Source organism: Vombatus ursinus, unplaced genomic scaffold, assembly GCF_900497805.2.
Source record: "Vombatus ursinus unplaced genomic scaffold, bare-nosed wombat genome assembly UNPS02014818.1, whole genome shotgun sequence".
NCBI lineage: Eukaryota > Metazoa > Chordata > Mammalia > Diprotodontia > Vombatidae > Vombatus > Vombatus ursinus.
The window spans coordinates 4372011-4393658 of record NW_020954596.1 but is presented as its reverse complement, the minus strand read 5'-3'; the positions used below and the strand labels follow the sequence as shown (position 1 = coordinate 4393658).

The 21648-nt window shown below is 47.6% G+C and overlaps 1 protein-coding gene across 2 annotated transcripts in view; it reads right to left on the bottom strand.

The window, feature by feature from the left end:
* The window catches only part of FGFRL1 (fibroblast growth factor receptor like 1), a 131431-nt gene extending 110969 nt beyond the window's left edge, over window positions 1–20462 (bottom strand). Inside the window, exons 1-3 of one of the 2 annotated variants that reach the window (XM_027836339.1) lie at window positions 20202–20462; window positions 18133–18174; window positions 17786–17895 (exon numbers count right to left, since the gene is read on the bottom strand). In XM_027836339.1, coding sequence (XP_027692140.1) covers window positions 17786–17846 — 61 coding nt within the window. In that variant the 5' untranslated portion in view covers window positions 17847–17895; window positions 18133–18174; window positions 20202–20462. The remainder of the gene's footprint in view (window positions 1–17785; window positions 17896–18132; window positions 18175–20201) is intronic. The other variant, XM_027836340.1, reaches the window with a different exon arrangement.
* Window positions 20463–21648: the final 1186 nt, after the last annotated feature.

Genomic DNA, 21648 nt, shown 5'->3' with positions numbered 1-21648 from the left:
GATTTGAACTCAGGTCCTCCTGAATCCAGGGCCGGTACTCTATCCACTGCACCACCTGGCTGCCCCTAAACCCAATATTCTCCCAATGATGATAGAGGAACAGGCCACATGCTCCACTACTGCCCACATCAAGCCCAGGGAACCGGAAGAATGTCCCCAGGACAATCAATTGGTATCCTCACCTCACACATCCCGAGGAAGATTTATGGAAGGACATGGGCCAGTCTCATAGATAACCAGGCATATAGATTGGTCTCAGTCTTCCCCTACTCAAATCAAAGTCATCCATGTATACACTATGGACTCCCCAAAAGCGGGGACCTGGTCTGCCTTTGTCTACTTCCCTCTTGCCATTTACTGACAAAGATATGTCGCAAAAAAAAAAAAGACACATATTGAATCAAATGACATGGTCAGGAAACCTCTTTGCGGAGGAAAGGGACTATGGGTACAGATTATTTCAGATACTGTCAGACATAGTAGACGAGCTGGTTGATCTTGCTAAATAAACTTCTAAAATCTTTTTTTTTTGTCTTTAATAACAGAGATGGCTCACTATGTAGGGGAGGAAGATATATTTGGAAATGAAGATGACAGAAAAACAAAAGATAACGATGTTTTTAAATAATCTGATTTCACGTGTATAATTGAAGCACATCTTGCCTTTTCAATGGGTGGGGAAGGGGCTGAAGGGAAGGAGGAATTTTAGAACTCAATGCTTTTGTTTTTAAAAAAAAACCATTAAAAATAAATATTTTTTTAAGACAGATGACCAAGAAAGCTTCTAACTTCCCTAGCTCTTTAAGGAAGTACGGCAGTGTAATCAAAAGCACAATCAATCTGGAATGAAGGGAACCCGTCGTGTATATCAGTGGAGAAAGGACCTCAATCCCTGAGATCCAGCCCATCAGTTCCCTACATGCCTCTTCACCAATTCAGAGTTTCCCAGGAGCCCTAGCTCCAGACCCTTTCCAAAAACCTTGCCTAACACTTCACATCATTATGACCACAGAGCCTGGCAGTCTTCCACCCTGACCCAGAGAACTGACCTTGCTCAGCTGAGGCACCCCACTGAGGGACGGTTACCCCCAACTGTTCCAAACATCTTTATGGGGCAGGAATTATAATCTTCCTACACGTGAGTCAACTGAGCCTCAGGGAGGTGCCATGACATGCCCCACAGAGCTAGAACTAAACTAAGGCTCCTTCCACTTGACCTAACCCAGCAGGGATGGGGCAATAGGTCACAGCCCATCCCTTCACAATCCACGCTCTCCAAGAGCCCTGACTGGTGTGGTTGGCTTGAGGACATAGCCCTGGAGGCAAGAAAACTCTGGTTTCCTCTTTGACCGGAATCTTACAGGAGATCGGCTCTGCCAATCAGAGCTCTTTGCTAGGAATGAGACCCACACTGGGGGTCAGGAAAAGTAAGGTAAGGATCCTATCTCTGGGACTTGATAGCAATGGGAACCTAAGTCATGAGGGCTTGGTGGGCCTCAGTTACCCCACATTTAACACAAAAGGGCTGGACCATATGGTCTCCAGCTCCAACACCAGGACCCTATGCACTGCTTCTGTTACTTGCCCTGGCTAATTAAACTAACAGTACTACAAAGTCTTGTGAGCTCAGGGCAGAGGAAAAAGCTCTGGGCTAAAAACTTCCTCCCAGAACAATGCCCCTGGCTGGGGTTGGCCCCACTTCACCCTGCTCCATGTTGTGCCTTTGCTCCAATATGTTTTTTAGAAATTCCCCAAGACACAAAACAGAATCAAGCACATAAACCCCCTTCTCCCTCCCAGCCCCCAATGCTGGTCCCTTCCCAGGTCTTTGCCTCCCCCCCTCCCTTCCAGGCCGTGGTTCCTCCAGGCCCGGCTCCATAACTGGGGCATTGTTCTCCCCCAGGGCCCAGACTGGAAACACCCTGAACACCCTGACTAGGGGAAAAGGGGAGGGGGGGGCAGTGTTCACAATGTGTCTTGTTTGAAAAACAGTAAATTATGTTAATTCATTTCCTCTGGCCAGGCATGGTGATAAACTGGGGGGGAAGCAGAAAGGATAAGTAAACATCCGTCAATCACTTAGGGGGACAGAAGGGGAGGGGGAGAAAAGCTGGAGCCCCTGTGAACTGCAAACTCCCTCTCTTTCTCTCACACACACATTCCTCCCTCCCCTGCCAGGGTGTCCGGAGCTGGCAGGCCAAGCCACCTCCCGTGAGTGAGGCCCAGGAGAGCAAGCAGGCCGCCCAGCCTCAGGGCTCTCCTGGGCATGTGACCCCCACGACACTGGCCTGGGACTGGAGCCAATCAGAATTTTGTAATTTTCTGCAAGGGAAAAATCATTTTTGCTTAAGCTGCCCCATAACACTGAGACTCAAAATCCCCTCTGGCACCATTCAAAAGTGGATAGACATTGTCCTAAGTAGTGACTTCTCTCACCCCAAATTTATTCAAATTATCTTCAAGGCGGATAGAACCCAAATCCCTTGGAAGTCCATGCTGAAAGCTTCCTGGATTTATGGGATCTTCTAAGATAAAATAAAAATTAGAGTCTAACCCTACTTGGCTAGTCTCTCCTCTTCAAAAAAGAATGTTTGTTCCCTTCTCCCAGGTAAAGAAAGAACTTTGGACTAGGAGTCAGGGGACCTGAGCTCTGCCACTAACCCACTGGCTGTCCCTGGGTAAATCTCATTTCCCTCCTTGGGCCTCAGTTTCCCCAACTATGAAATGAGAGGATTAAACTTGGTTACTTCTAAAGCCCCTTCCAGCTCTCACACAATATATGGATTCTATAAGACAGAAAGGTAAGAATCATACCTCATAGTTGGAAGTCACTTTGCAATTTCCAAAGTGTTTTACATTTTTCTTATTAGATCAAACCTCAAGATACAGATGAGGGTCAAAGGGGTCCATGGGGCCTGTCCCTCTGCCCTTGGCATCCCTGGTGGGTGACTTAAGGAGGATAGATATAAAAAATTACCCTACCGGGTAACCCCCTGCCTTACTGAAGGTACTGCTTCCAAAAAATCTACCAGTTGGGATAATTTTAGCATAATAGTAACTCCCATATCTATATCACTTCGGATTTATCAAGGGCTTTCCTCAAAGTGACCCTGGGAAGCAACTAATTTTTTCATCCAGATCTGTGACTTTAGGGCTGTTGGGAACTCCCTGTGAGGAGGCTCCATCCTCCAAGGCAGATAGACAACCCTTCTGCAACTCAGAGTCTTTGAGAGCTGCCTTAGAGGCTAAAGGTTAAACCCAACACAGCCAGCATGTGTGTTAGAAGCATATCTTGAACCCAGAGCTTCTTAACTTCTGAACTAACTCCTGGGAGGTTCCCCCTGGCACCAGCCAGAAAGGCTCAGAATTGCCATGGCTTGTCACAGAGAATTCTCAGAGTCTGGAACAAAACTCAAGTTTCTCAACCCCAAAGCTTTGTTTGTTGTTGTTTTTTTTTTTTTTTTTACTACAAGAAATGTGAGAAATTCAACGAGGATTTATTAAAAAGCACCAACTCTGTGCTAGGGTCCTAGGAATACAATGACAAAAAAACCAACACCCCTGCCCTCCAAGGCTCTACATTCAAAGAAGTGAGATGACAAACATGTAAGGAACCCCAGCAAGCACAGTATCAGGTCATCTAAGTGGAGGAAAGCACTTACACCTGGAGGAGGGGAGGAATGAGGAAGGCTTCAAAGGGCAAGATGGCACCAGGGCCGAGCAGTGAAGAAAAAAGGAGGATTCTGAGAGGCCCAGGTAAGGAGGAAGACCCAGATTAAGGGGAGTCAGCCAGTCAGGGAACAGCTCACAGGTTCGTTTGTCTGGAACAGAGCACAAGAAGGGAGATGGTAAGGGTGAAAAGGGAGGCTGGAGCCAGTCTGTGGAAGACTTTAAATGCTAGAGAAATTGCATTTTATCCTGGAGATAACAGGGAGCCATTGGAGGCTTCCGAGCAGGGGAATAACACAGATCCAGCCTCAGAAAGATTATTTTGGCAATTGTACGGAGGATACAGTCCACAGGGAGCTCAAAGAAACCTCTACCTCATCTTGGGAAGAGCTAAGAAACAAGAGAAAGTTTCTAACTTCAGCTCTAATCCTGAAAAACAGGCAAGGCAGAGCCTGGAGGTCAGATCAGTCTCTGCTGGAACTTGGGCCGCCCAGCCACGACCTTCCCAGTGTCCCCACCTGGCCCTAGGAAACACCCCATTCATCCTACAAACCTAAACACAAGTCCCCCAAATCCAGCCTTCCTTCCCGTCCCGGGGGAGCAGGGGAGACCGAAGGGGGGAGGGACGAGGTCACAGACAAGGGAGTGGACAAGCAAAGGAGCCGCTTGGTTCAGGAAGGAACTGGTCTTACTAGTAAAACAAGTAATTGCCTCAGAACTATGACCTGGTTATCGAAAAGGGGAAAGCCAAGGCTGGCTCTGTCTGTCTGTCTGACCGTCTGGGAGGAGGAGGGGGGAAGGTCAAGCCCCAAAAAAGCAATATTCACTCAACAAACATTGACTGAAACCCTAATTACTTGCAAGTTTTAATACCAATGGTGCAAGGAGCTTGAATAATTGGAGCTATAAGCCTGCAACGTCCTCTTCCTTCCTCCTTCACAAGACAAATCTCTCCTTTCTCCCCCATTCCAACCCTAGGAAGCTTTCCCTGGCTCCCCACTCTCTCCCTTCTCCAAACTCTTCCTGCACCAGATGTCTAACAAGCATAGACTGGGCCTTCCACTTGACTGAGATCAAGGCCATCCAACAGGCACTTCCTCATCTCTCTCTTCCCCCGCAGCTCAAAGGTTTATACCCATGCCCTTCCATCCCTCTGGTCTCAGAAGCAGCTCTCCCCCTGATCCAGACCAAGACCAACTCTTCCATTTGCTCCCTTCATCTACAGGCCTGCTGGGGCCAATGTGTCACACAAGTGTCTGCAGTTAAATTTTCAGTGTGAGCATTTCTATCTCAGAAATCAGCAAAAGGCTACAAATCGAAGCTTGATTTATCATTTAGGTGTTTGTGATGGAGAAAATATTAATATTGAAATTACACTTAAAAGTTTGCACTGCTTTGTCAGAGAGCCGGTTGTTAAACATTTACCAGCACACAGCCCTTGCCTTCATCCCATCAGGTCTCTGGATGGATCTTGGTCCAGTTAACTCCTTTCCCAGCTGCTTAAAAACATACTTGCCCACCCTCAATTCTTTTTTGTTTCTTTTGGAGGCAGTCGGGGTTAAGTGACTTACCCAGGGTCACACAGCTAGTAAATTGAATTCAGGTTCTCCTGACTCCAGAGTGGGTGCTCTATCTAGTACACCACCCAGCTGCCCCACCCTTCCTCAGTTCTAAAAAGAGACTTCCCTTTGACATGCTATTTTGCTCTTCTGGAAAGAATCCCCTAAAACCACTATCCCTATGTCACTTCAATGTCACCATCCCTGCCCATCTAACCTTAGTCTTCACCACTCTGCTGAAATTCTTCTTTCCAAACACCAGACCCAATAGCCTTAGCTCAGTCCTCCTCACCTTTGACCTCCCTGCATTATTTGATGCTGGTAACACTTTGTTCTCCTAAAATATACTCTTTCCTATTCAATTTCCACGATGCTGCTCTTCCTTCTTAGAACCTAAGCTCTGTAAGGACAAGAAAAATCCTCAAAAGTAGAACAGAAATCCCAAAGACTCAGACAACTGTTAACTTGGAATTCATGACCATCAATACTTGAACGGCAGGAGAATTTTTCTTTGTCTTAATAACAAAGACAAAAAGTTATTAAAATAAACAAATTTGCAAAGTAGGGAAGATCACGGGTGGGAAGGCCAGCCTACTTAAGAAAACAAACTTTTCAGACACCTTTCTCAGCATCCATCTGCCACCAAGCAATCAGCTGGTAATTGCAAACCATCTTTCTCTACACATGAAAGCAAGACCTTTAACAGATAACAGCTTGTTAAGTAATACAAGTTAAATCAGAAACTCACTTTCTTAGGGCTCAAAGGTACATGACAGATCAAGCCCAACTCCTTCCTTTCACAGATGAGACTGAAAGGGGAAAAATAGGCAAGTGACTTATCCAAGGTCACAGAACAAGTCAGTGCCTGTCAGAATCAGAAGTCGTCTCCTTCTGCCTCCCTGCCTTTCCAGTAGACCAGATCACAATGGAAAGTACTTAAAGAGGAAATTCTCTTTAAAAATCCTGTCACTAAGCCTTCTCATTCATTTAACTTAGCCTCCAGGAAAAAAACTGTGAAAAATATACCTCCTTGAATTGCAGAGCCGGGAGACTGTGGATATGAAATGACATAAAGATGACAGATGTGGTCTACATGTTGGTTTTATTAACTAGATTTTTTTCTTTTCTTTTAAATCTTTGTTACAAAAGAAAGCTCAGTGAGCAGGGGAAGAAGGAAATATTTGGAAATGAAGGTGGTATAAAAACAAAAAACAATTAACCTGACTTTCGTGAGTGCCCCAAAACATCAGGGTCTTTCTGTAGCCCTCCACACTAAACCAGAGTAGAAATCATTCTAGTTAAATAACAGGGTAGAGTGCGAAAAACACTGAATTTGGACTCAGAAGACTTGAATTAAATTCCTGATTCTGCTACCTACTCCCTGTGTGACCTTCAATAATCGTTTCTACTCTCAGGGCCTCAGTTTCCTTATCTGTAAAAAGAGGGCAGTGAAGTGGAATTTGTCCAAGGTCCCTCCCAGTTCAAAGTCTGTGATCCTGAAAATACTCGAATTCAACCAACCAAACACACATTTATTAAGTGATTACCAGAGGTCGAGCAGTACGTGGCCCTAATCAACACAAATCCCTGTCCTCAAGGACCTTATATTCCAAGAAGGGAATTGCTAAAACTTGCGTCCTTGTTCTCACTGGAGCCAGGATTAGTGGCAAACAGCAGAGCTGAGATTCAAACCCAAGCCTTAGTAACTTACCCATTTCCTCTGGAAGCATATACGTTGGGGTGGGAAGGGCAAATAGCAAAAACACTCTGTCCATTTTCCAGGTATAGAAAGAAAAGCCAGGAGAGACCCAGGAGAGTTTAAGTCATCCAACCACAGGCATACAGTCAGTACGTGAAAAGACACCAGTTTGCCATGCTCCCTCTGCACCTACGGTTCCTCTTCTCATCTCAGAAGCATGACCAGCGAAGAAAAATGTGCTGGGAAAAGAGCAGTGCAATGTCTGACGCCTAGGGTGGGACTGGGGAGAGGGGGTGGTGTCTCACTGCCAACAGCCAAGCCACAGAGAAATTCAGTCAGTTGCCTAAGCGCCCAGGTAAGCGAGGCTCGAGAGGTAGACAAGAAAGGCTCCTAGTGGGCACCATTTGCCCATAAACCTTTTGGGACCCTTTAACAGCTCCAAACATATCCAACCTTGACAGAGTCAGAGCCTCAGCCAGTGTGGGGCACTCCCTCATTACTCACTCCTCAGCTGCTTGACAGGATACCCAAGATGGTATAAATCTTTCAGGAAACAAATTTACCAGGCACGGGAAAAAATGAGTATGTCTCCTGCCAAGATGCAAAGTGCTCTGATTTCAACAAGTCTGGCAGGGGCAAGGGAAACATGGGGAGAAGAAGGCAGTGGCAAGTGAGGCAACACAGAGGAAGAAGGGGGTGCGGGAAATAAAGAAGGGAAATAAAGTCAGAGAAAGAGAAAGGAGGGGGAAACAGGCAAGAGGAAGGAAGAGAGATAGACAGATAGAAGGGTGAGACGGAGAAGAGACGAGTGCAAAGATTGACAGAGAAGAAAGAATGGGATAGAAGAGAGAAGTGGGAAGGGAGTCGAGAAGAGTAAGGGAGGCTGAAGAAAGAGAAAAGGAGTGGCCCAGTGGATAGATCACTGGCCCTCGAGTTAGGAGGACCTGAGTTCAAATCCGATCTCAGGCACTTGACACTAGCTGTGTGACCCTAGGCAAGTCACCTAACCCCAACTGTCTCACAAAAAAGAAAAAGAAAAGAAAGAAAGAAAGAGAAAAGGAGATGTATATAGAAGGGGCCAGAAAAAATGTCACAAAGTCTTCAATCACAAGACAATCAAAATCCACTCAATCATACCATAAATGATAACTCTCATCTCCTCAATTTGCCACAGTGAAACTTCAGATGAAGTCTAAACACTTAATGGAAGAAGTAGCCTGCAGTCACTGGCTGGATTTCATCTTCAAAAACTGGAGTCATTTCTGATGAAATAAGAACACTGTGTTTCCCTGAACAAAGGGGAGACTGTGAGTGTGAACAGGGCTGTTGGGGAAGATCCTGTCCAAAATATGAATAGATGGACGGACAGATGGATGGATGGATGGATGGACGGACATGGGAAAACAAAGCTCAGATGCTGAATGGAAGGTAACTCAAGAGGGCTCTCAGAGAGGCCCCCCTGGCCTCCTCAACCAGATTTCTTACATGGAACCCCACCTATCCTTCCAATAACTCCCCTCTCTGACAGGCTTAGCTAAAAACAACCTAATTTTCTTCAACTCTATTCCCTTGTCCAAGAGTTTTGATTTAGAATCAAAATACTGAGATTAAAAGACCTGCTCTATCATTCACTACTTGTCTGACCACAAGCACGTCACCAATCTCAGGCTGATTCCTCATTTGTAAAATGGAGATAATAGCCCCTCACTGTTCATGGGGATTTTGTGGAAACTAAATGAGAAGATAAGTTAAACGTTTGTAACAATTTTTTTAAATGTTTTAATGGTCCTCTTTTTCTTTCTTTTCCTTTTGTTGGGGGCCTCATTTTGACTAAACATCTATTCTTCTCCAAACCTGCCAAAAAAAAAAAGGAAAGAAAAAAAGAAAAACTTACAACAAATAAGTAACATCAAACAAGACAAATCCACAGTGACCACAATTTGAAAAAAAAAAAAGTCTGTCTCTGTATACTGAGTTCATCATCTGCCAGGAGGTGGGTAGCATGCTTCATCATTGCTCCTGGTTGGTCTTTGACGTGTTCAGCATTCCAAAGTCTTTCAAAGTTGTTTTTCTTTTCAATGTTATTACTATGTTGAGTATTTTCATGAATTCAAGAAAGTCCTCTATTCCAATAAAAGACCCATGTTTCCCCCTGTAGAATTATACTGAACTTTGCAAGATAAGTGAGTCCTGCTTTAAGCCTTTATCTTTTGCCTTTTGGAATATTGTAGTCCAAGATCTTCTCCCTTTTATAGTAACTTCCATATCTTCCATGATCATGACTGTTAATTCCTCGGTACTTGAATTACTCTTTTCTGAACACTTAGAGTATTTTTTTCCTTGATGCAGGAGCCCTGGACTTTAGCTGTAATATTCCCAGGATTTTTACTTCAAGGCTTTCTTGCAGAATTCTTTCTATCTTGACTTTGCTTTCTGGTTCTAATAGATTTGGCCAACTCTCACTTATGATTTTTTTTAAATAAGTGTCCTGGTTTTTTTTTTAATATAGCATGGTTTTCAAGGACTCCAAAATTCTTAAATTATACCTCTTTGACCTATTTTCCAGTTCAGTTATTTTTTTACATCCAGTATCTTACATTTTCTACTATTTTTTCAATCTTCTGATTTTGTTCTCTTAATACTTTCTGCTGTCTCATATAGCCACTAATTTTTATTTGGTCTATCCTAGTTTTCAGGGAGTCTGTTACTTGGGCAAGATTTACCACTTTTCTCATCTTCCTCATATTCTCCTTCCAGTTCTCTCTGCCAGAGTCTTCCTTTTCTTTTCTTTTTTTTTAATCTCGTGCCTCATTTCCTCTAAGTATTCACGTAGACCTTATGGAAATCCACTTTTTCCTTTGTGCAACTAACTTCTTGCAATTTTAATGGGGTTACTCCCTCCTTCTATCTATAGAACCATAGAAAGTTAGACGTGGAAAAGACCATTTTACTGATGAGGAAACTGAGCCAGAGAGGCTGATATACCCAGGGTCAAAAACTGTATCAAGAGCTAGGACGTACAGTTTCCAGGTCATTTCCACTGCATCATATTTATAAGACAGCTTATATAATTGCAGACCTCAGGGCCTAGCTCGTGCCTTACCTCATCCTCTAGGCCACTCTACAGTCCACCTTCCCTTAGTAGAAGCTCTCTGAAACTGCTCAGCTGATAAACACATCCCAACCCAGAGCCGCCCCCAACTTTGGGGTTTGTGCCCCACTTGCACAACTGATGTCCCCTGGAACGCTTAATTTTTTCCCCTTCCCTCTCTTCCAATTCTCCTCTTTCTTCAACGCTCAAGTTCCACCTCCTCCAGGAGGCCTTTGGTGTCCACCGCAGACCCCAGTAAATATTTCTCTTTTTCTGACATCCCACGGTATATGTGGTCTGAAGCAAAAGCCTGGGCAGCTGATCACACATGACCCAGTAACATATTACTTGCAATGTTCTCCTCGTGTCTTCGCTCCCTGTTGGACTGAGGATAACCTGTGTACCCTGACGCCCTATCTCCCACACTGAATTCCCAGACCAAAAAATACAGTGATGTGGGGTAACAGAAGGAGCACTGAATTTGTCGTCAGAGGGAAGTGGCTTTGAATCCCAGCGCTACTGCCCAAAAGGGACTCTGAGCCACTCACCTCTCCTTCTCTCTGTAAAAAGAGAAAGTTGGGCTCAATGATCTCTAGGATCCCTTCCATCTCTAAATCCTATGGTCCTGGGACTCCATTCCCTACATGAGAGATGAATGAGGCCAAAGGTTCAAAATTAAATACGGGAGACCTTCAGGTGGTCTATAGATATAGTAGAAGGAACTCTAGCCTTGGAGTTAGGAGAACTGCACTCCCAATTCTTGTTTTGTCTGTTTCTACATGGCTAGTCATGACTCTGGGCCTCAGTTTCCCCATCTAGGCATTGGGACTCTCTGGTCTCTAAGGTCCCTTCCAACTCTGGTGTTCCAGAATAGAGAAGCTAGGAGAATAGCCAAGAATTCTGCCTAAGACGCAGCTGCAAACCCCACGATTCCTAGCCCACCCTGACTCCAGCCCTAAGACACTGAATGCTCTTGGAAAAGCTGTTTAAAAAAAAAAAAAACCAGATTTCTGTCTTCATCTGCCCAACAGGAGCAGCCACAAAATTACCATAGGTACTCACCTGTGAGGTGTCCTGGGCCCCATGGGATGAAAGACCCTGGAGAAACACAAGCTAGTAACCCACCCCAACAACCCCAACAGGATCCCAAAGCTAACTCAGAGAAGGCAGAGGGTCAGCTCTCCATCACAGGGAACCAAAGAAGACCACCTCTGGAGATCCACACCAGCGGAAAAGCTTACTTACAACCCTCTCCAAAGAGACAACAGAGGGGGGAAAAAAAAAGCAGAAAGTTAAGTGACTCCCCCAAGGTCACACTGCTCCCCAGCCCTGGCATGAGGGGAATGAATTGACAGCCAAAGGTCCCAGTTTTCATTAAACCCACAAAACCCCCAAAAAGGATCCTCAGCATAAAAGCCAAACTTAGGGAGAGCAACAAAATGGGACAAGTGGTTTATTAAGTTAAACGAAGCTGGGGGGAAAAAAAATATTTCCACTGATTATAGCAACACTGGGGCTGCATGTGAAAGGGGAGCATTGAAGGGCAGGACTTTCAAACACACTCCAGATTCTCACTGGGGCGGCCAGCCTAGGGAGCAGAGAAAGCACCATTGATTCTCCGCCTGCGCAATGAATAAAGGAACGGCCTCACATTTATTTTTTCCAGACCAGGCAAAAGAAGACTTTTGTTCAGGGCTTTTTCCCCTCCGCCCCTCTTGGTGACAATGATTTATTTACCGTTTCCAGGAGCCAGGGCCAAAATGGGCCAAGAACATCATCTCAACTCCATTCATTTCCCCAAGCATCAAAAAAGGCTTTTCTCCCCCAACCCAGACCATACAAACTCCTGTTCAACAAGCCCATACCCTGAGGTCTTAGCAGGCCCTAGGGTTGTGGCTGCCCTCGTCTTTGGCCACCTCGATCTACGGTCCGACCTCTAAGCTAAGAGTGTGTTCCCCACCCAAATCTGCCACCTGAGAAGGGAAACGCTTCCATTTTAACACCACAATCTGGTACCATGCAAAGAACACTGACCTTGTACAAGAAGACCTGAGCTCAAATCCTGCCTTAGATACTTACTTAGCTTCATGATCCCAAGCAAGACACTTCACCCGTTCTCAATCTCAATCTCCTCATATGTAAAGCAGGCATAATAACAACACCTACTTCACAGGATTGTCAGGAGGTTCAAATGGGGTAACATTTGTAAAGAACTTTGAAAATCTTAAGAGCGCTACCTATATAAATGCTAGTTATTACTGGTCGGTCAACCCAGGAATATTAGCCACCAAAAATGAGCATTTAAAGCAATACAAATTCAAGTCTGACACGAATTTACTAAGGAGCTTATTCTGTGCCAGCTCCTTTGGGAATTAGGAAGTCAAAATGTAAGCCCCTCTTGGAGGGCTGGGCTGTTTCATTTTAGCCTCTGTATCTTTGACAAGCAGAGGGCAATTAACTAAACATTTGTTGGATTGAATTAAATTGACATAGGATTCAGTCCCTGCTCTCAGAGAATTTACAATCTAAACTCATGGGATTGCCGTTTTACACAAAGGTCTGCTCAAAAAAGTCTTACGATTAAGAGAATCATCCTACCATGTTTCATCTTTGTACAGAAGCCACCCGAGGTTCTGGAAGACCATGCCAGGCAAGAGCCAAGTCTGGCCATCCCTACCATTTGAAAATGCTCATCACTAGGCAGATGGCTCTGAAGGAGTGAATTTTTGGATCACAGCATATTAAATACCATCATGGAAAGTGGAAGGCTTGGGCTCTGGGTAGTGGGAGGGAAGACCTATGTAACTGAGGCCAGAGAACCTTAAGAAACTGCCAATAAAAACAATGCCATGAAATATGGGAGATAAATGTTGCTTTCCACAACAGGTAAAAAGGCCTATTTTAATCTACTTTAATGGACTAAGACGTCTTATAACAGGGGAGGGGAACCTGCAGCCTCCAGGCCCTCGGGTCCTCAAGTGCTGCCCTTTGACTGAATCTGAACTTCACAGAACAAATCCTAGAGGCCGTATGTGGCCTCAAGGCTGCAGGTTCCCCACCCCTGCTCTATAAAATCAGTCAAAGTGATGACTTGAGTCCTTTTCTAAAATTGAGAAGCCACTGGCCATGAGGAGTTCAGTGTGACTCAATGAAAAGAGAGAGCACCTAGCTCTGTAGTAAGGGAATCCAGGTGTGAACCCTGCCTCTGATACTCACTTCCTGAGTGATTCTGGGCTTCAATTTTCTTATCTGTAAACTCTCAATCTAGGCTTCTTTATGGTCTATGATCCTATGACCCTATGACTCCAGGTACAACTCAGAGAAAACATCCTTTTGTCCTTGAACGCAGAAAACAGAGGAAGCCCAAAAGGGTCAGAAACCATTCAAGAGGAAAAGTTCACACCTTGGAAGTACTTCCCAGCATGCAGCACAGAGAAGCCTTCTGCTTTACCAATCTCCACAAGCTTTTTGGACTGAATCTCTCCAATCTTCTCTACAAGAATGGAAACTGGAATGGCTCCAAAAAATGAAAAGAAGGTAAATATTGGCGTATTTTAAAGTTAAAGTTGTTTGGTTTGGGTTTTTTTAAACTCACAAACTTGGGGAGAATTTAGGGAGGGTGGTTATTGGTTGCAGTGCTTTGTTTTTAAATAAAGAAAATTTGAAAGTAACAGCTTCTCTCTCTCTTTTTTTTTCTTTCTCTCTCCTCTCCTCCTCGCTCTCCTCTTCTCTTCTCTCTCCTTCTCTCTCTCCTCTTCTCTTCTCTCTCTTTCTTTCTCTCTCTCCTCTTCTCTCTCTCTCCAAATAGAAATCTTTAGGAAAACTGAAAACATGCAATACTTATTTTCTTAGTGCCTCTCTCCAGGTCTAATGACACTTTGTTGGTTTAAGAACATGTATGACACACACTGCTTGGCCCACTCACAAATTTAACACATTTGAGAAAGAAATATGAAGGCCAAGGGGATAAAAAAGTCCAAAAAAATTTCAAGAAAAGCTGATTCCTTCCCACCATTTTTTCCTTTTCCCCCTATTTCTGGGAGAAACACAAAAAAAGGGAAAAATTTCCCCCAAAACCTTTCAGTTCCTTTCCAGGTGGTCCCTTGTCTATGTGGGCCTCTTGAACCCAGGAGAGCTTGGAATTAAGAGGTTTCAAATGAATTCTGAGACCAGGTATGCCCATAGAGAGGTAGGTTTGAGAGGAAACTGAGTCCCTAGAAGAAGGGTGGGAGAAAAGGAAGTTGTTAAGACTGCATTCTAGTGGCTTTAAACCAAAGTCAAAAGCCAGCTAAGGGTAACAGTCTCAGGGGCATTCACAGAGTTGTTATTTGCCCTTTCCTAAGTCTCTACCTCAGAATCTTACTCTCTCCTCCAGTATGGTCAGTCTCATAAAAGGGCCACCTGTCTGAAATGAGGAGATCTGAACATAGGCTGGCTCCTTTCTCACTGGGCATGACCCTGGGGGCAGATCTCTTAAGCAATGTGGGCTTCAGTTTTCTCATCTGTACAATGGGATTAATAATATACCATCCCCCGTAAAGGCAATCATGAGAAAAGTGCTTTGAAAAATCTTACTGAACTACAGAAATGGAGTGATTATTACTATCCTATAAAATTAACCTCAGAAGAAGACCAGCCACTCAGCCTCCCCATTTGCCCACCAAACCCTGGCCAGTGCCAGCAGCTCAAAGAGAGGAGTGTCTCATGCCAGGCCCAGTGACACTGAATAACTCCCTCCTGAGCAGCGAGGTTTGAATTCCAACCCTGAAACTCCCACCCATTTCCCTCCCCCCATAGAGGGGCTTCTCTTGGACAGCACTTTGGTGGGCTTCCCAACTGGCCCGTAATGAGAGAGGGCACAAGGGACAAGTTAGATCAAAGAAGATGAAAGAGAAATCAAAGTCCAAATCTCGGTGCCAATTCAGGGTGGGGGGTGGGGGTGGGGAAGGGGGATTAACCCATTCCCTTCCAAAGGAATATCAATTCCCCTAAGCCAAGACACCAAAGCAAACCCCTTGCCCTGTCCAGGTGGCGCAGATCCCAAACTTGTGGGCAGCCCCCACCCACAGGACTAGTCTCTCCCTGGGCAGGAAGGAGGGGGCAGGGACATGTGTGGCATTGGGCCGAGCCTGGGCCATCCTACTGGACCTGCTGCAGCCCGACCCAAACATTGCCATATACGGTCACTCAAGGCGCAGGAAGGGCTTGGAAACCGCCGCTCCAATTGGAGGGGGCTCCGAACCACCAGCCAGGAAACGGTGGGGTACGAGAGGAGGTAGGGGGTGACCTAACACTAATCCATCCCCCGGACCCCAGGAAAAGAGACCAGGGATGCCCGCCAGCGTCCAGCTCTTCTCCCCAGTTATGCCTCCCAGGAGCCTCCAAGCCAAACCTGGTATCCAGTCCTCTGACCCAGCAAATTGCAAACCCCATTTGCTTCCAGGGGACATATACCATTGGGACACACATGGCCAGTTCTCAAGAGAGATTTCTTCCCACCCCTAAAAATACTCCATGTGAGCCTTTCTCCAGCCAGGGTCACTCAATGATGGCCTCCCCCACACTCCAACAGCAGCAGGACTCTGCTATAACACTGGGCATCGCAATAACAGCTCCAAATAAGATGTGGCCCTAACCATACCAAAAGGTCAAAACCTACTATTTCACACCTCCAGATATGGCAGCAGACAAATCATATTATTGCGTGCTTGGATCAGACCACAATTACATAGATAGAGACAAGTCACTGGTCTCCCAATTCATGCAGGGGAACAGCTTGCTTTCCCTATGACCGTCATCACCTTTCCAACTTTCTCAAACATTCTCCAAGACGGGCTGTGAAACCAGCACACAGGAGCAGGAAATAGTTTCACTGCTGTCCAATGGGCTCGATCTGTGGAATGAGCATGACTTGTGTCTCCATTTCCAATAACAACACCTATCCTCAGCGCCAAGGAGCTACTTCCCCCTCCTCCCCTAGGGATAAAATGAAGAAAACGTGTTATGTTAACCTCCACCCTCCTATCTGTGTTTGTGTGGCCCTAGAAGCCAGGACTCAGCGGGTGCATTCCCTTGCTTTCTTTCTGAATATACACGATATTTTTATCTTTTGGAGAAAGAACTGCAATTTTCATCCATGAGGTCTTCACGCAGCCCTGGCCAACTTCCGCTATAGTTAGCTTTTCCTTCCCTTGGGCTCCAGAATCACTTGGAACACTTCAGTTCTCCCATTTCTGCCTCTTTACCAGTTTCACCTCTGTCAGCCACTCACTGTAACTCAGACACCCGTGTCCTCCCTAAACCAGATGAGCCCAAGACCCAAAAAGACTGGAGAATCCAGCCCAGAGCAGAGAGACAATATCAGGCAAGGAAGATAAAAAATAAGTCTGTTCTGTGGGCCCCAACCCACAGTGACTTGAGGGCTGAACTTCTACCCCATGCAGTCCACCCCTCCCCCAAAGGCCCTTGGGACCAGCTGCAAGAATAATATACATCCATGAGATCACTTTCTTCCCCCATTCCCCACAATGGAGGCAGGCCCCATCCAGACTAGAATCCAGACTTCTCAGACTGCTTCCTTGTACGCCTCAATGCTGCTTTCCCCTTCACTCATCTCCCAGACGCCTGGCCTTCATGGTACCCTGGCCTCTAAGGAGGTTGAGCCTTTGACCTCTCGTTGCCAGAAATGAAGTGGGTTTTTGCAAGCCCGTGGGTTTCTAGGATGATACTAGCTGGTCTAAATGATCAGCTACTCAAGCAAAAGGCCAAGAGAGAAATAAGTACTGAATGGCTAATCCATGCCACCCTTATTTCTTCATTCTCCTGCCTGGGGGGAGGTAGTGGGGTGAAGGTGGGGCTGCCACCCTAATTCACTTAACTGCAATAGAGAGCTCTCCCCTTCTTCAAAGTGAAGGTAGCACCCCCAACCCCCACCGTAGGCCACTGCTTCCTCTAGCTCTTTCTCCTTTAGGGGGCTGGGCTCCCATTGGCCACCTCCCCCTTCAGGGCTGGGGATCATTTTTGTCATTGTTGTTTTTTGGGTTTTTTTTAACTCTTGTCTTGGGGGTAGGTTGGCAGGGTCACCTGCTTATTGAAATCTGAGTGCCTGGCCTGGGGTGACCAGAGCTCAAATATGCAGTAGCTGTTGAGGACTGTCACAGGTCTGTCAGCTGGGACAGGCCATGGATGTGTTTGTTTGGCCAGCTACTGGGAAGACACAAGGGGAGGCCTGGCAGGGAGGGGAAGAGGGGGATAGGGAGGCCCTGCCAGGCCGCCAGGAATGCTATTGTTTGCTTTCAACCATGACACCCAAAATCTGGAAGCTGCTTAACCAAGGCTTCTCCCCTATCCCTCACTAAACAAAGTCATTCCCTAGAACTCACCTGTAGCTATAGTTTTCTCTTTAAAAAAAATGAAAATGTATTCCAAAAAATAAAATAAAAAGAGAGAGAGAAAACTAGTTTGTCTTAATTAATGATGTCACACCCTACAGCCCAGAGCCAGGTGGGAAAATGTGTGTAAGCAAGAACACGGCCTGTTTTTATGCATCAGTGCACAAATCTATATGCCTGCAGTGGGAATGCAGAACCAATCCAAGGAGAAACAGAGACAGAGAGATAGACAGAAACAGAGAGAAAGAGAGACATTTCAGACTTTTGGAAAGAAAATCCAGTTTATGTACAGACAATGAAATAACGAGGTAAGCCACCAGCAAGCAGCTGGGAAGAGCCCAAAACTGCCTGCCTCCTGGGAGCTCATTCTACTCACCTCGGGCGGAATCAGACATCGAGAAAATCCCCAAGAAGACAAACGCTAACCAAAATTCCATCTCTGGGCTTAGGTCCTCCTCATGTACAAATGTTCTGTGGCCTCAAAACCTGGAGAAAAGAAAAGGTGGGAAGGAGAAGGGAGAAGAGAGAACTCAACATCTTCAATCCTCCAGACCCAGAGTGAATCAAACACTGCAAAACAAAGACCCTAGCCACGGCTCCCCCCAACATCCACATCTCATGGTCTCCCAATCTCTCTCCCCTCCAGAGCTTGTTCTGCCCTAAATCTGGGCTTTCACTGACTATCAATCCCAGGTCCCTAAGAATGAAGGCTTCTCCACTTACAAGGGGGCAGGCAGGCCGGCTCAGGTCTCTCCTCTGGCTGGGCTTTAAAAAAAAAAAAAAAAAAAAAAAGTTGAAAAATCCCCAAAACCAACCAAAAACAAAAAAAAAAACAAAAAAAATTCAACCAGCCCCAGAAGCAGTAATAGATCAAGGAAGTCTTGTGAGAAAGCCCAGGAGCAAAACTGAAGAACTAAGTCTTCCCATTCATCTTAGGTCGAAATGTTCTGCCCAGGGAAGTACTATGGAGCCCCCTGCGCAGGCTGGCTCCCGGCTGCATTATCTGAAGGTTGAATTATTCTTAGCAGCCGCTTGCTGCCTCGCCTCCCCTCCCCTCCCCTTAACCCCCCCTCCCATTATTTAAAGTTGCACTTGCTGCTGGCTCCTGTCAGAAAGGAAGTTGGGCTCCTGTTTCTTTCAGAGAAACAACAGAAAGAATAGGAAAAGGGAGATGGGGGGGGGCGGAATCTTTCTAGGTATCAAAGCCAGACAAAGGGTTTACATTAATTACACTCCGCTCGGCTCCTCTACCTCTCACTCTCTAAACACTGTCTGAATTCCTGGCCCTTGTAAACTCCCAGTTGTAAGCACTCCGTGCCCTGGGGACACACAACACGAAGGCAGCCCGTCCAACTAGGAGAAGAATCGCACCAGGCCATTAGCTTACAAATTTGCAGCAGAAGCTCTTGAACGTGGAGAAAAAGACATGGGGGGTGGAGGGAGGGGGGATATTGGGAGGCTCTGCCCCCAGGCTAGGGGCAGACCTAGCCCACGTGGGGGGGAGGGAGCAAAAGGACGGGGTACAAGAGATGCACAAGGTTTCTAGTCATTGGACAAGGGAGAAAGGGGTAGTTTGAAAGGGTGGGTAAAGAAAAGTACCGTGGAAGATCACTGAGCCTGGGGAGGTCAAGCTGGCTCAGTGTGACCCCTGGATCTGTGAGGAAAATGGAAAGACTCCCTCCCCTGCCCCCAACTCTCCCTCTCTCTCTCAAACACACACACACACACACACACACACACACACACACACACACACGCAAGCACGCACGCACATGCACACGACACCCTGGTCTTTTTAAAAAAGTTGTTACTGGGAGAGTCAGGACCAGCTCCTGAAGAGCAAGAGAGCCTGGGAAGAGCCCCTAAAGAGGTTACAGCCCCCAGACCATACCCTCAAGGGGAACTGCTACCCTTCCAAAAATACTCCTCAACTCAAGAAACGACCACTGACCACGGCTGTTTTTTTTTTTTTACAAGAATTGTGCTATCACCCACATATATCACTAGCTCTCAGCCCCCATAACTAGATAGCACATTTGAGTTGATCACATCTAAGGGAGAAGGGGACCGAGGTAGATATTTTCAAGTTTCCTATTATGGTTGGGGGCTGAAGCTGGGAGTCAAAAGTGGCTCAGGGGCAAGAAAGGGGTGCAGACCCTGCCTTTTCCCAAAGTAAGGAGTTTGTTTGCCCAGGACCTCTTCCCTCCTGTCTCAGGGAATCGCTGCCCCACTGGGCTCCCTGGTCTTTCCCAGTTTCCTTGCCCAGAACCACCTGCCATCAGCCAAGGCCTGAGCTGCTCAGCTATGTGGGGAGAATCGAGGGTCTCCAGTGACTAGGCAGGGAAGCAACTGGGGAGAACCCAGAGACCACTGACTGAGACAAGGGTCTGCGCAGAGTATGGAAAAAAGAAACCCTTCACCCCTACTGACCAAAGGAGACTTCTCACTAAGAATCAAAATCCTCACTAAGCAGAGGAATTCTGCGAGCATCGGAAGCCCCCATTCATCAAGGAGAACCTCTGCTTAGGGGTCCAGGGGAGAACCAAGAACCCCTTCCCATTGACAAGAGGGCACCTGCCTGGGCTGGAGAATAAACGAGAGCCTCCCCCTGGTCCAGAGACTGCCTGGGACAGCGGAGAATCGAGAAGCCCCACTGATCGGGGGAATGGGACTTGCTTGGTATAGGGGAGCACAGAGAGCTCCCACGGACTACAGGAGGGATCATTCTGCTCGGGACCGGGGCAATCCCCAGAGTCGGGGAACGGGGGTTGGGGTGAGGGTTGGGGACTTACTTCAAGCTGCTGGGACGCCGGCTCCGCTGCTCACAGACTCCCGCCGGGGTGTCCGTCCCAGTTCATTCCTGGGACTTCCTCCCACCCTTCTCGCAGTAAATCAGCCTCCTCAGTCTCTCCCTGCGGAAAGCAAGCTCCTCATTGCAGCCTCAGTTCTTCCGCCCTCCCGAGCTGGGCTAAGGCAGGCGGGGCGAGCAAAAAAGAGAAGGCGACGCAGCTGGGGCACTACCTGGCGTACTCCGTCCGCTGGCTTGCCCGCCGGCCTGCCTGCCTTTCCCTCCCGCGGGGCCCGGGCCAGGGCTGGGGCCGGGTCCGAGGGGGCGGGGGCAGCAGGCGGCGGGAGCCCAGCTCCTCCCCGGCGGGGGGTGGGGACGGGACGGGGCGGGGCTGGGCAGGCGGAGGGCAGGAGCCCCCAGGGCGCGCCCAGAGATACCTGCGGCGGTCGCGGCCGCGGCGCCCCAGGCCAGACCCGAGGCTCTCCACGGAGTACAGGCACCGCACTGCGCGGGGGTCTCACCGCCCGGAGGGCGCCGACTAAGTGGAAGAGCTCGTGGATGGGCGGGGAAGGCTCCCCGGGGCCGCAGGACACGCACGCACCGGCCACCCTGCCCTGCCCTGCCCAGCCCAGCCCTGCCCAGCCGCCGGGCCCGGCTCCCCCACGCAGCTGGCCCCGGGACGGATGTGGCGGGGATGCCCGCGCGGAGTCGGGGTTGGGGGGAGTGAGAGGTCCGGCAGCGCCGAAAAGGGAGAAGAGGAGAGCTCAGGGCTCCGAGCCCTAGGGAGGGGGGCCAGGCCGGGCCGGGGAGCGCAGGGCAGACGTGGGGAGAAAGTAGGGAAAAGTTGGAAACGCGCAGCCGGCGAGAAGTAACCTTCCCCGCGGGGCTTTGTGGCTCTGGCCGAGCGCGACCCGGCCCGGGCGCCCTCCCTGCCCCGCCCCGCTACAAAACTTTCCACCAATCGGAAGACGCCGCCCCTCCCCTCATTCTCTCGGACTCTCTCCGTCCTCCCTCCTGCAGGTTAACCCTTATAGAGCAGGGCGGGCGGCGCAGCAGGTCCCCCCAGTGCAGCGCAAAGGCGCAGGTCACCCCCTGCTGCCCGGAGCTGGCCATAGCTCCCCAGGTTCTGTCAGCCAGAGCGCACAGGAGGAGGAGGAAGAGGAGGAGGAAAATGGGGAAAGAGGAGAAAGTTTGGAAAGTACACTAGCTCCGCCAGTTAATTTAAGTACTACTGGTGTGACTTTGGGAAAGTTCTTTCTCTCTCCAGGCCTCAGTTTCCCTGCCTATGAAATGATGGATTTGGACTAAATGACTTCTGTGGTCCTTTCTAACTCAAAATCCTATCACAGAGGATAGGATAGTCAGAGAAGAAAGGAAAAAAGGATAATATAACACTCTAAGACTTGCAAAGTACCGTATATATGTCTCTAAACAACCCAGTGAGGGTAGAA